The sequence below is a fragment of the Pyrus communis genome, chromosome 13 (assembly GCF_963583255.1).
Source record: "Pyrus communis chromosome 13, drPyrComm1.1, whole genome shotgun sequence".
Lineage (NCBI taxonomy): Eukaryota > Viridiplantae > Streptophyta > Magnoliopsida > Rosales > Rosaceae > Pyrus > Pyrus communis.
Genome location: NC_084815.1, coordinates 6,803,889 through 6,816,619, shown reverse-complemented (window position 1 = coordinate 6,816,619; position 12,731 = coordinate 6,803,889). Strand labels below are relative to the sequence as shown.

Here is a 12,731-nt window from a genome sequence, read left to right as displayed (position 1 = left end):
TGAATGAGGATACACCTACCCGTGTGAAGGATGTACGGGTAGTTGGGCATTTCCTTGATGTTTCCCTTGACGATTTACCTGGATTACCACCAAATAGAGAAGTGGAATTCACTATTGATTTACTCCCAACAAATCCTATTTCCTTAACTCCTTATTGAATGGCTCTTGCAGAGTTGAGGGAATTGAAAACCCAGTTGCAGGAATTGGTTGATAAGGGTTTCATTCAACCTAGTATTTCACCTTGAGGAGCTCCAGTTTTGTTTGTATGAAAGAAAGACGGGACTTTGAGGCTGTGTATCAACTATCGACAACTGAATCATGTAAATTTATTTGATAAGCTTTGAGGCGCGTGCGTGTTCTCCAAGATTGATTTGAGGTCTGGGTATTATCAATTAAAGATCAAAAGTGAAGATGTCCCTAAGACGGCTTTCAAGACTCGATATAGTCATTACGAATTCCTCATGATGCCATTCGGGTTAATGAATGCACCCGCAGCTTTTATGGACCTAATGAATCGAGTATTTAAGCCATACCTCGACAGGTTTGTTATCGTCTTCATTGATGATATGTTGGTGTATTTTAAGTCTAAAGCAGAGCATACTTGACACCTCACTTTGGTTTTGAAGAAATTGAGGGAGCACCAATTATATGCTAAGTTTAGTAAATGCTAGTTTTGGTTAGATCAAGTGGCATTTTTGGGGCATGTAATATCAGCTCAGGGTATTCAGGTAGATCCACAGAAAGTAGCTGCAATTGAAAATTGGGAGCGACCACGAATCGTCACTGAGGTACGAAATTTTCTGGGCTTAGCAAGTTATTATCGACGGTTTGTTAAAGATTTTTCAACTATAGCTTTACCACTGATAAGGTTAACTAGAAAAGATGTTAGATTTAAATAGGACGGTGATTGTGAGCGAAGTTTCCAACAACTAAAGTATTGTCTCACACACGCACCTGTTTTGGTGCTTCCAGATGACGATGGTAATTTTGAGATTTACAGTGATGCTTCCTTAAATGGCTTAGGCTGTGTATTAATGCAGCATGGTAGTGTGATTGCATATGCCTCGTGACAGTTGAAGTCACACGAGATGAACTACCCTACCCATGATCTCGAGTTTGTAGCCATCATTTTTGCCATGAAGATTTGAGACATTACTTATATGGAAAAAAGTGCAAGATTTTCACAGATCATAAAAATCTCCAGTATCTATTCACCGAGAAAGATCTTAACCTTTGACAGCGAAGATGGATAGAATCGCTTAGTGATTATGATTGCACGATTAAGTATCATCCTGGTCGTGTAAATGTGGTGGCAGATGCACTTAGCAGGAAATCTCGAGGCCATATTAATGCTTTATATGCTTGCCATATCCCTTTCCTCATAGAATTGAGATCTACTGGAGTTGATTTGAGAGTGATAGATCGGGAAGAAGCTTTACTTGCCAATTTCCAGGTCAAACCAATTTTAATTGATCGTATGCTTGAGCCTCAAATGAATGATGAGGAATATCATGAATTATTAGAGGCAATATCACAAGGGAAAAAGAAGGATCTTAGAATTTAGGATCTGATGGCATGCTCATGTAGGGAAGTCGAATGTACGTGTCGAATATTGCAGAATTAAAGAAAGATATTCTTGATGAAGCACATATATCGACTTATGCGATGTATTCTGGAAGTACCAAGATGTATCACACTATTCAACCTTTTTACTATTGGCCCAGCATGAAAAGAGAGATTGCTGAATATGTGAGTAGATGTGCAATTTGCCAGCAAGTCAAAGCTAAGAGGAATAAACCTTTTGGATTAATGCAACCACTTCCCGTTCCCTAGTGGAAATGGGAAAATATTACCATGGATTTCGTGTACAAGCTTCCTCGTACGCAAAATGGTTATGATGGCATCTGGGTGATAGTGGATCGGTTTACTAAATCAGTACACTTTATACCAATTCGTGAGAACTATTCCTTAAGCCGATTAGCTGAGTTATTTATAGCAGGGATTGTTAAATACCATGGGGTTCCGGTTAGTATTATTTCTGATCGGGATCCTAGGTTCAATTCTAAGTTTTGAGTGGCATTTCAGGAAGCTCTTGGTTCGAGATTACATTATAGTACGGCGTATCATCCATAGACAGATGGACAATCCGAGAGAACCATCAAGACGTGAGAAGATATGTTAAGATCTTCAGTGCTACAGTTCGGTGATGCTTGGCATAAGCATTTGGATTTAATTGAGTTTGCCTACAATAACAGCTACCATTCTAGTATTAGTATGTCACCTTTCGAGGCACTCTATGGTAAATCATGTCGTATTCTTTTATGTTGGTCAGAAGTTGGTTAGAGGGTGTTGGTGGGCCCAGAGATTGTTGATGAGACTACCCAGAATATTCAAGTAATCAAAGCTAACCTGAAAGCAGCCTAGGATCGACAAAAAAGCCTTGCTGACAAGCACGCCACTGATAAGGTGTATAAAGTTGGAGATTGGGTATTTTTGAAGTTATCTATGTGGTAGGGCGTAGTATGGTTTGGTAAGAAAGGTAAGTTAAGTCTTCAGAATATGGAGCTATATCACCCTGATAATGATATGCTCTACCATAACCCGTCTGAGTATAACCACTAGATCCTGGAACCTGCTGAATAGAGACTGGTGGTGGCAAGGCAGATGGTTGAGGTTTCTGCTGGTACTATGGGCACTCGATAGCCCGATGTCCCATCTTACCACAAACAAAACATCCACCTCTGTTGCCCTGTCTACACTCTCCAAAATGTCAACTATTACATCTACGGTAGAATGGACCACCAAAACCACCGAAATCTCTCTATCTCCGAAAGCGGGAACCTTCAGAACAGCCGCCCCTCCATGGCGCCGTGGAACTCGAACCCCCACTAGAAGAACTAGAACTGGTACCACTCATCTTAAAACTCAACGTCTTGCGAGGTCCTTGAGATGACTAACCTTTATCTTTATTACTATTTTTCTTCTGACTATTATCTTTTTCTTCCTCTTCTTCATTGTCACTGAGCATATTTTCAGAATCCTCAACCCAAAGTAAAATCTCATAAAACTCCTGATATGTAGAGTAGGGAGTCATGGTCGCCATAGAACACCACTTCTTTCGAGTACCCCACTTGAATCGTTGAAGCATCTCAGCAGGATTCTTAGCAATCTCCGGACAATACTGAGATAAATCAGTGAACTTTATATAGTACTCATCAGATCACATTTTCCCTTGCTTTAATTGTGTGAATTCATGCCTCCTACGATCCAAATACTCTGGGGGTACAAATCTATTCTGGAATAATCGCTTAAAAACCTCCCAATCTGCAGCTTCTTCTGGTGGCAACTAAAAACATTCTTGCCTCCACCAGGATGCACCCTCCTTACCCAAAAACCAAGTGGTCATCTCGACCCATCTATCCTCGGGGAAATTCCTCTGTCGCTGCATCACCTGATAAGTTTTCACAACATGGTTAAGCCACTGCTCGGCTCCTTCGGGCCCCTCGTTATCCACAAAATTATTCAACTTTAAATTATAAACTATTTCCGGAGAAGTCATCTGGGGAGGGCGCAATGAAGACTGAATGGCATTAGCAATGGCCTCACCAAATTGGACAATATCATGAAAGTTAGATTTAGAGGAAGTACGTGGCTTTCTTCGAGGAGGCATGGTTTTGACATAAGACATCAAAATGATTAGAATACTCACAAAAATACGCAAGACTGCCAAACCTAGGTTCTGATACCAAACTGACACACCCCGACCTAAATCGAGGCATGTTGGCCATCACGTGAGGGTGACGTAACCATGAGCACAGTGGGGAAGTGATAATGATACGAAAATGTGAGTAATTAAAAACCAAAACTAACTAATTTACACTAGGTAAGTATAGAAGTGCGAGTGAAGATGTTTAAAGCACAGATACCCATCCTCAGAGTATAGATAACCTAAGTGCAGTCCAACAGGCTAAATACTAATTATACATGATATGAAAGAAAACCCTACATTACTTAGAGTCTATTAGAACCGTCGTAGAGTCCTTGTGAGCCACCAACACAAACGTCTAATTAGAACCTGGAGGGGTGCAAAACAGAAAACGTGAATGGGAAAAAACAAAGCTTTAAAAAACTTTTTCACTTTTCAAAAGTAATAACCCCTCACCGTAAAACCCGTATAATTTTCCAAAAAATAGTACTACATAAGTATAAAGAAATCAGGTTTGAGAGCAACAAAAGCCAAGTATATGCCATGTCACTATCTCAACAGTAAAATATGTAAGCTAGGTGATATAAATCAATGCAAAAGTGACATGCCAGTCGGAGTCACCTAATTTGACCTGTACGGCTTGCTCATCAATCCAGCCGGAGTCACCTAATGTAAGTTGTACGGCATTAAACCTGCACACGAGTCGAAACCACCTAATGTGGTCTATACGACAGGCTGAGTGTAAATAAATATGCTCAAGTGCTACGATCACGTGAAGGTTGTGCGACGAATCGCAAGTCACTTACGAGTCAGAACCACCTAATGTGGTCTGTACGACAAATTGGCACCTAATTTGGATCCAAACCGAGCGTGCGGTGTGGGAGGTGAACGATCATGTGAAGGCTAGGCCTTGGCCACAGGCGAAGCACTAACACCGGAGTGCAGGACAATGAGCTCTACGTGCATCAACTCATAATCAACTACCATGCAACCATACCGTCAATATATACTCACCTGAACTTACCTGGGCTTCCGCAGCATCATGCAATATTATGCAAAGCTAGACTAATACTTATGCTAAAATGTAAAGCAAACATGACATGGCATTTTAAACGAAATTCCATTTAAAACAGTTTCTGGGAAACGCATATATATGTCGTCACAGAAATGCATGCTAAAATGTACCTATAACGATGTTTAATTGTCAGAAAATGAAAATATTTTCAAGTTGTTAAAAAAATAAAAAAATAAAATAAATAAAATAAAACATGTAGACGAGTGAAAAAAGGGGTAAATGGGTAAAAAAACAGGATAAATGAGTTCAAAAATGGCTAAACGGGTAAATGGTTATGGTTAAATGGGTACACGGTTATGAGTATGGTTAACCGTTTATAAACGGTTATAGGTATGTGTATAACCGTTTATGCAATTACCCAACGGTTATGCGAGTATGAAGATAAACGATTATGGGTAAATAACCGCGGTTACCCGCCCGTCATAACCGTTGCCCATCCCTAGACCAATGTTAAATAGTAAATTTTTTGTAAGAGAATGTACGCAATGTTTTGTAGTACATTATTCCGCGAGGTTCTGGGTTTTAAGGCTGGTATTGATGAAATGATTGTGAAGATTATGATGATAAGGATATTTAACAGTTTAATCTATTTTTAATATTTAAATCACAAATTATGAGTTTTTAATTCCATAAATATAGGTAACTGCAATTACAAATTTTTAAATTAAAAAAATAACATACATTAATACTAACTTGCTGAGGTGTACATAATTCAAGGACTTTAATCAAACAGTGAAAACCAATAAGGTTTAAATTAAAGTAAGGACCTCATCCAAAAAGTCTCCCCTTGCATCGGAAGTTTTATGATTCTCAAGCATCCATTTATTTGTATCAAACAAAGCAATCTGACCTTTAGTTATGTGATTTCCTTATTTTCAGAAAGTGGTCGACTATACAAATCGTTCTACCAAGCTGCTGGACCAGAGAAATACTGATGCAGCTCTCACTGCTTTAGGTCTAGTTTCTGAGGCCTTGTCAGTTAGCTCTTACTCAGAAACATTACTTGAAATGAAGGCAGAGGCTCTGTGTTTGGTATGTGCTTAGTGCCATATTACTGCACGTATATATTTTAGTTTCTTTTGCTAAATCAGTGAGAGTGGTGGTGGTTGGTGCTTGTGTACATTATGTATTTGTCCCCTTACGTTACCACCATGTTGGTGTACTTCCCCCCTACACTGGTGGTTTCCATCTCTCCAAACCCCAAGTTTTGGTCTCAGTATTGTCTATATTTTGTGGTATTTTGCAGTTGCAGAGGTATGAAGAGGCAATTCGTCTGTGTGAACAGAGTATGGCATTTGCTGATAGTAATTTTTCCGGATATGAAATTTATCAAGTTAAGTTGTGGAGGTGGTTCTTCATATCCAAGTCCTACTTTCACTAGGGAAGGCTTGAGGCAGCTCTTGATTTACTCGATAAACTCGAGAAAGTGGGACAAAAGAGATGTAATACACGAGTTTTCCATGCAGCTTAACTTTTGTAATTTCCAGATTAATCAGGGAAGTCCTTTTACTAAAATTTAACTTACTGAATGTAATTTTAATTGTGTAGGTTCAAGTAAGAAACTGGAATCATCAGTACCATTATCTGTCACCTTACGTGAACTTTTACGCCACAAGGTATGCAGTCTGTTGCTTTAATTTCTTCTCATTTGGATGGAGGATTGGTAGACACTGATAGATGCTATCTATGGTTATGTGCTTAACATATCATGTATAGCATGTGTTTTGTCAATTGTGAAGCACACAATTTTAACATATCTTGAATGCGTTTCCTTATTTATAATTTTTATAGTTGATTTTTTTAAGCACAAGGGTAATATTGGTAGTGAATATGTATAGCATGTGTAGTGTCAATTGTGAAAGATGCAATTTTAGCATATTCTGAAAGGTGTTTTTTGGGGGGTATTAAAGAGAAGATTGGTAGCGTATACACATCCACGTCAAACCTTCATTATGACAGTTTTCATTCTCAGTTGATGGTTTCAAATGATATTTTTATTAGTCCAACTTGATCAACAATGACAAGAGTTCCTCATTCTGGAAGATGAAAGTTATAAATATTAAGGTCACTTACCAGAAAGGACATGACAGAAATGAATATTTTCTGGCTATTCAAAATCCTCTAATTAAAGGGAAAATGAATATAGTAAAATTGGCTAGGTCTTTTTCGACTAATCAAACATTGCAGTTTGGAACTTCTCTGACCATGCATAGTGTAAGTATGTAACCTGAATCCAAATTAGGGAAGGAAAGAAATGCTTAAGCTATGTGTGGTCAGAGAGGTTCCAAAATGCAGTGGTTTAATAATTGGGGATGGTTCATCAAACTGGTTTACTCCTTTGTTTGGTTGAAGCTTTCTCTTGGTGCGTGTTGATTGAAGTTGATAGTCATTTTATTGTAATGATTGTTATTTACAACTTTGTTTTTCTTTTCCTTTTTCTGTTCATAACTGTTCTTGATCATTTGAGTAAGCTATCAGTCTGATGACCATTCTGATAATTTTGAGCATTTGAGGTAATTATGAAGGTTCCAAATGAATGCAATGAACTAATGTCACAGCTCTTATAAAAAATAGAATGCAGGCAGTGAAGCATTTAGGTCAGGAAGCTATACAGAAGCAGTGGAGCATTATACTGTTGCTTTATCTAGCAATGTTGGATCTCGCCCCATTTTCAGCTATCTGTTTGTGCAACCGCGGTGCAGCACACCAAGCATTGGGTCAAATTACTGATGCCATTGCAGACTGCAGTCTTGCCATAGCTCCTGATGGCAATTATGTAAAGGTATGCCATGAAAGTTTATTTCAAAGTAAATACAGCATAAGCATGTGTGGGTAAACTAAGAATGAATCTGCCCTTTCCTCTTTGATGATAGGCTGTCTCCTCACAATGACCCTTTCTTTTACCTGATTTCTAATTAGTAAATATCAATATACCAATCCACTAAACTTTGACAAAAATCAGTAAAAATAATTTTATTGGAATTATATCAAAAAACAAATAAAAATAAAAATCATTATACTCATTTTCCGTTTTACTTTAAGATAAAAAAGAAGAAAACTGCAGTTCTAATTTTGGCAAGAATAATATCTGATATTCCAATTCATTTTTTATCAGTGGCTACTTGAACTCACAATAATATCTGATATTCCAATTAATTGTGCCAAATGTAATTTGTTCAAGCTACAATGTGTGCAACTAAGTCCTGAGCCCTACTAGTTAATTATGTGATATTCCAATTGATAGTGGTTTTCCTAATTTTGGCAAGAAATCAGGGTATTCTGTTAAGTGTTAGCTGTATTCATACGTGGTCATCCTGAGCTCTACTAGTTATAGTTTACGAGAACCATCGTGTGAGTATTAATAGTCTGAGCTTCTTAGCACTGAATTATACTTAACTTGAATTAGATCCTCAGTAGTTTTGTTTCTGATTTTCTTATAACAGGCAGTTTCTAGAAGAGCCACCTTACATGAGATAATACGAGACTATGGAGAAGCGGCTAGTTATCTCCATAGACTTGTATCCATTCTGGAAAACCAATCTAATGACATGGCCAAAGAGTCTGGCTCACTAGGTAGATCCAGTGGCAGTGAAAAAGAATTACGTGATGCTCATCGACATACGCATCTGATGGAAGAAGCTAAAAAAGGAATCTCCTTGCATTTTTATATCATTTTGTAACTTCCTAGTATACTAATGCCTTCACAGCTTAGTAATTTATTACCTTGCACATATGATGCTAGAAGCCTTGTGTATTCTTCCTGAATCAGTTACAGTACAGTTAGAATTTCATAAAATATGGACTGCTGTCAACAAATTTAGGGTTCTAAAAGTTAATGAAAAGATAAGACTGATTTTGTCAAATGTAATTAGGATAAGAAATCTCTCATCATTCTTAATAGTTAGATCAAGGAAAAAGTTATAGATCGAAAGCAGGAAACTCAAGGGCAGTTTCGAAAGCATATTGACACTTTTATAATGATGCTAAGAAAAAGGATAAACTTATGGATATTCAAGGGCGTTTCAGCAAAAAGAAAACAAAGACATGATGGATACAAGAGCAATTATATTTGCTGAGAATACATCAATTAGCATCGTAGAGAACTTGTACTACATCAGATGGTATCTATGCATTCTTGTGCATTCATGTACAAGTAAAAAAAATAAATTTACAGGTGTGATTCAAGTTGTTTTAAAACAGAACTTAGGCAGTCTCTGATGATTTTGCCAAAGATCTTGTAGTGGTTTGAAAGTCTTACTTTGCTATATGCTTGTGGGACGAAAGTTTTACAGTTCCAACGGCAAAATAATCTGGAGGAATAGTTTGTATTTGTGACAATTACATTTTAGGCCTACTTGGCCTTTGATTGTGCGTCATTCCATGCCCAGATGTTGGAGTCTATTACGGCGCTAAAAGTTTCATGGTCAAATTTCTATGTAAACAAAAAAGGCTTAGTTGAGTTTAGAATGTTATGCCTATTTTCCTGTGACCTTTTTCCAATGAGTTCTTAATATAAATGTCAATGCCAGGGGAATTACGCCATCCGATGAGAGTTCTGATATTAAGAAGGCTTACCGTAAGGCAGCGCTGAAGCATCATCCTGACAAGGTTATAACTTTTATACCTCCTGTTCTTGTTTAAGCTGTGTTTTCTGTACATTTTACCCTGACATTCTATTCTTTCGGATCTTTATGTTTTTTGGTCGGATTTAGGCTGGCCAGTTCGTAGCAAGGAGTGAGGGTGTGTTGGTATTTGACAGTTTACTAACTCAATACCAAAATATGTGGGTGATAAGTTTACAAACTCTATCACACCTCTTTCACTTTGCACTCTCAAATAAAATTGGACAAAGAAAGAAATAGAGAAAGGAGGGAAGCAACAAGCTTTGGCAAAACACTTGGACTTTGATATATGAAAAAGGTTTACAAACTATTGGAATAAGAAAGCTTACAAGCTTCTTCACAATTGGAAGTGGGATAGGATGGGATGATTTACAATGCTTGAGAACTTGGGTATTTATAGCAAACCAAATGATTAAACTAAGATTATTTATTACCACACAAAACACATTAAATGCACCTAATAATTTTTATTCAACCATACCTAACATTGCCTAACTTTCCATGCCTAACTTTGACATTGATTTTCAACAATAGCTAGTAGCAACCTTTTTTTGATTTGAATTTCCAACACACCTCCTCAAATCAAAACGCCTTCATTCCTAGCATTTCACGCAGTAGCCGGAATGTTTCAATTGGCAATGGCTTTGTGAAGATGTCTGCCACTTGTTCCTTGGTGTGACAGTAGACAAGTTCAATTGTCTTTTGCTTCACATGGTCCCTTAGAAAATGGAACCTGGTATCAATGTGCTTGCTCCTTCCATGTTGAACAGGATTCTTTGCAAGTTTGATTGCAGACACGTTATCTACGTGAATCACAGTCGATTCCACTTGTGGATGACACACTGACTTCAACAGATTTCTTAACCAAATTGCCTCACACACGGTTGAGGCTACAGCAACATACTCGGCTTCACATGATGACAAAGCAACAATTGATTGCTTCTTTGAAGTCCATGAGAAAGCTGTTGATCCTAGAAAAAACACATAGCCAGTTGTGCTTTTCCTTTCATCTTGGTCACCTCCCCAATCACTATCTGAATAACCAAATAATTTTGCATCTTCACCAAAATTATAAAATAGACCATAGTTTAGAGTACCTCTTATGTACCTCAAAATTCTCTTGGCGGCCAGCCAATGAGACTCCCTTGGTGTTTCCATGTATCGACTCACGAGTCCAACACCATAAACTATATCAGGTCTTGTGATTGTAAGGTACCTTAGGCTTCCAACGAGGCTTTTGTACACTGTTGAGTTTACAAACTCACCCTCTCCTCCTTTGGACAGCTTCAATCCAGTTGCGACTGGGGTATTGACAGTGTTGCACTTGTCCATATTGAACTTCTTCAATATGTCTCTCATGTACCTTTGTTGAGAGATGTAGATACCATCACTTTCTTGCTTCACTTCTATGCCAAGAAAGTATGACATTAATCCATTGTCAGTCATCTCGAATTCACTGAACATGGATTGCTTGAACTCATGGAACATTGCCTCATTGTTTCCTGTAAACAATAAATCATCTACATAGAGACAAATAATTAAGAACTCCCCTTTTTCACCATTCTTCATGTAAACTGAATGCTCGTATGGACATTTCTGAAATCCATTTTGGTGAAGGTAGTTGTCGATCCTTGAGTTCCAAGCTCGTGGTGCTTGCTTGAGGCCGTACAAAGCCTTCTTCAAACGATACACCTTATCTTCTTCTCCTTGTACTTGGAAGCCTTCCGGTTGTTCCACGTACACTTCTTCCTCAAGTACTCCATTAAGGAAGGCTGACTTGACATCTAGTTGATAAATTTTCCATTTATGATGTGCGGCAAGAGAGATTAGCAATCTTACCGTGTCAAGTTTCGCAACTGGAGCATAGACTTCATCATAGTCCACTTCATACTTCTGTTTGTAGCCCTTTGCTACAAGCCTTGATTTGTATCGATCCACACTCCCATCTGCAGTGCGTTTGATCTTGTAAACCCACTTGACACCAATAGCCTTCTGATTTGGTGGGAGCTTTGTCAGCTCCCAAGTGTCATTCTTCTCGATGGCATGGATCTCTTCTTCCATGGCTTTCTTCCAACAATCTTCTTCCACAGCTTCATTGAATGAGAAAGGCTCGTGGTCTGCATACAAGCAGAAAAGGTTGGTTTCTTCTTCTTCTTCTTGTCCATAAATCTCTGTGAGACTCCTTAACCTCACTGGAGTTGAGGAGCTGCTTTCCTCACTAGATGTAGGACCACTCATTGCAATTCTGTGCACTGGAGTTGTTGTGATTGTTTGAGCAGGCTGTTGCTCAATCGATGGTACAACTTCTGGTTCTTCAAAATCAGTGGAGACGATCTTCTCTTTACTGACTTCTTTGTTGTTCCACGTCCATGTCTCTTCCTCACTGAAGATGACATCTCTACTAACCACTAGTTTGCCAGTTAGTGGGTTGTAGAGCTTGTATGCCTTGGACTCTTCACTATAGCCCACAAACACACACTTCTCACCTCTATCATCAAGTTTCCTCCTTTTGGCTTCTGGAACTTGAGCATATGCAACACACCCAAAAATTCTTAGGTGTGTAACATTCGGCTTGTATCCACTCCAAGCCTCTTGTGGTGTCATCCTCTTGACACTCTTTGTTGGACATCGATTCAACAAATAAATCGAACAAGCTACAGCTTCTGCCCATAACTCTTTTGGCAAATTCTTCTCCTTAAGCATGGACCTTGTCATGTCAAGGATGGTTCGATTCTTTCTTTCGGCTATCCCATTTTGCTGTGGGGTATAGGCAGCAGTAAGTTGATGCCTAATTCCTTGCTCCTTGCAGTATGCTTGGAAAGCATTGAAGGTGTACTCTCCACCTCTATCTGATCTCACAGCCACAAGCTTGTGGTTACTTTCTGCCTCTGTGAGTGCCTTGAACTCCTTGAAAATTTTTAGGGCAGCTGACTTCTCCTTGAGAAAATAGACCCAAGTCTTTCTACTGAAATCATCAATGAAGGTAATAAAATACCTATTACCTCCATAAGACATGGGATCCAATGGACCACATATATCTGTGTGCACCAACTGCAGTGGTGCCTTTGCTCTCCATGTATCACCAACAGGGAACGATAGTCGTGCTTGCTTGCCAAGCACACAACCTTCACATACTTGGCGTGTGGCTTCAATCTGGGGTAGACCACGAACCATTCCTCCACTTGACAGCAACTTTAGGCCATTGAAATTAAGATGGCCAAATCGAAGATGCCATTTCCATGACTTATCTTCCATTACACCGATGTTGCAGCTTCCAATCTTTGTGTTCAAATTCAACGGAAACATCCGGTTCTTTGACATTCGAACA

General features: G+C 38.6%; 1 protein-coding gene across 1 annotated transcript; it reads left to right on the top strand.

Moving 5' to 3' along the window:
* The first annotated feature begins 5,033 nt into the window (after positions 1-5,033).
* Positions 5,034-9,422, top strand: LOC137712155 (uncharacterized). Its single transcript, XM_068451285.1, has 7 exons — positions 5,034-5,045; positions 5,661-5,813; positions 6,028-6,085; positions 6,330-6,397; positions 7,363-7,563; positions 8,225-8,457; positions 9,311-9,422. Exons 1-7 carry the CDS (start codon positions 5,034-5,036, stop codon positions 9,420-9,422), a joined length of 837 nt encoding a protein of 278 aa, XP_068307386.1.
* Positions 9,423-12,731: the final 3,309 nt, after the last annotated feature.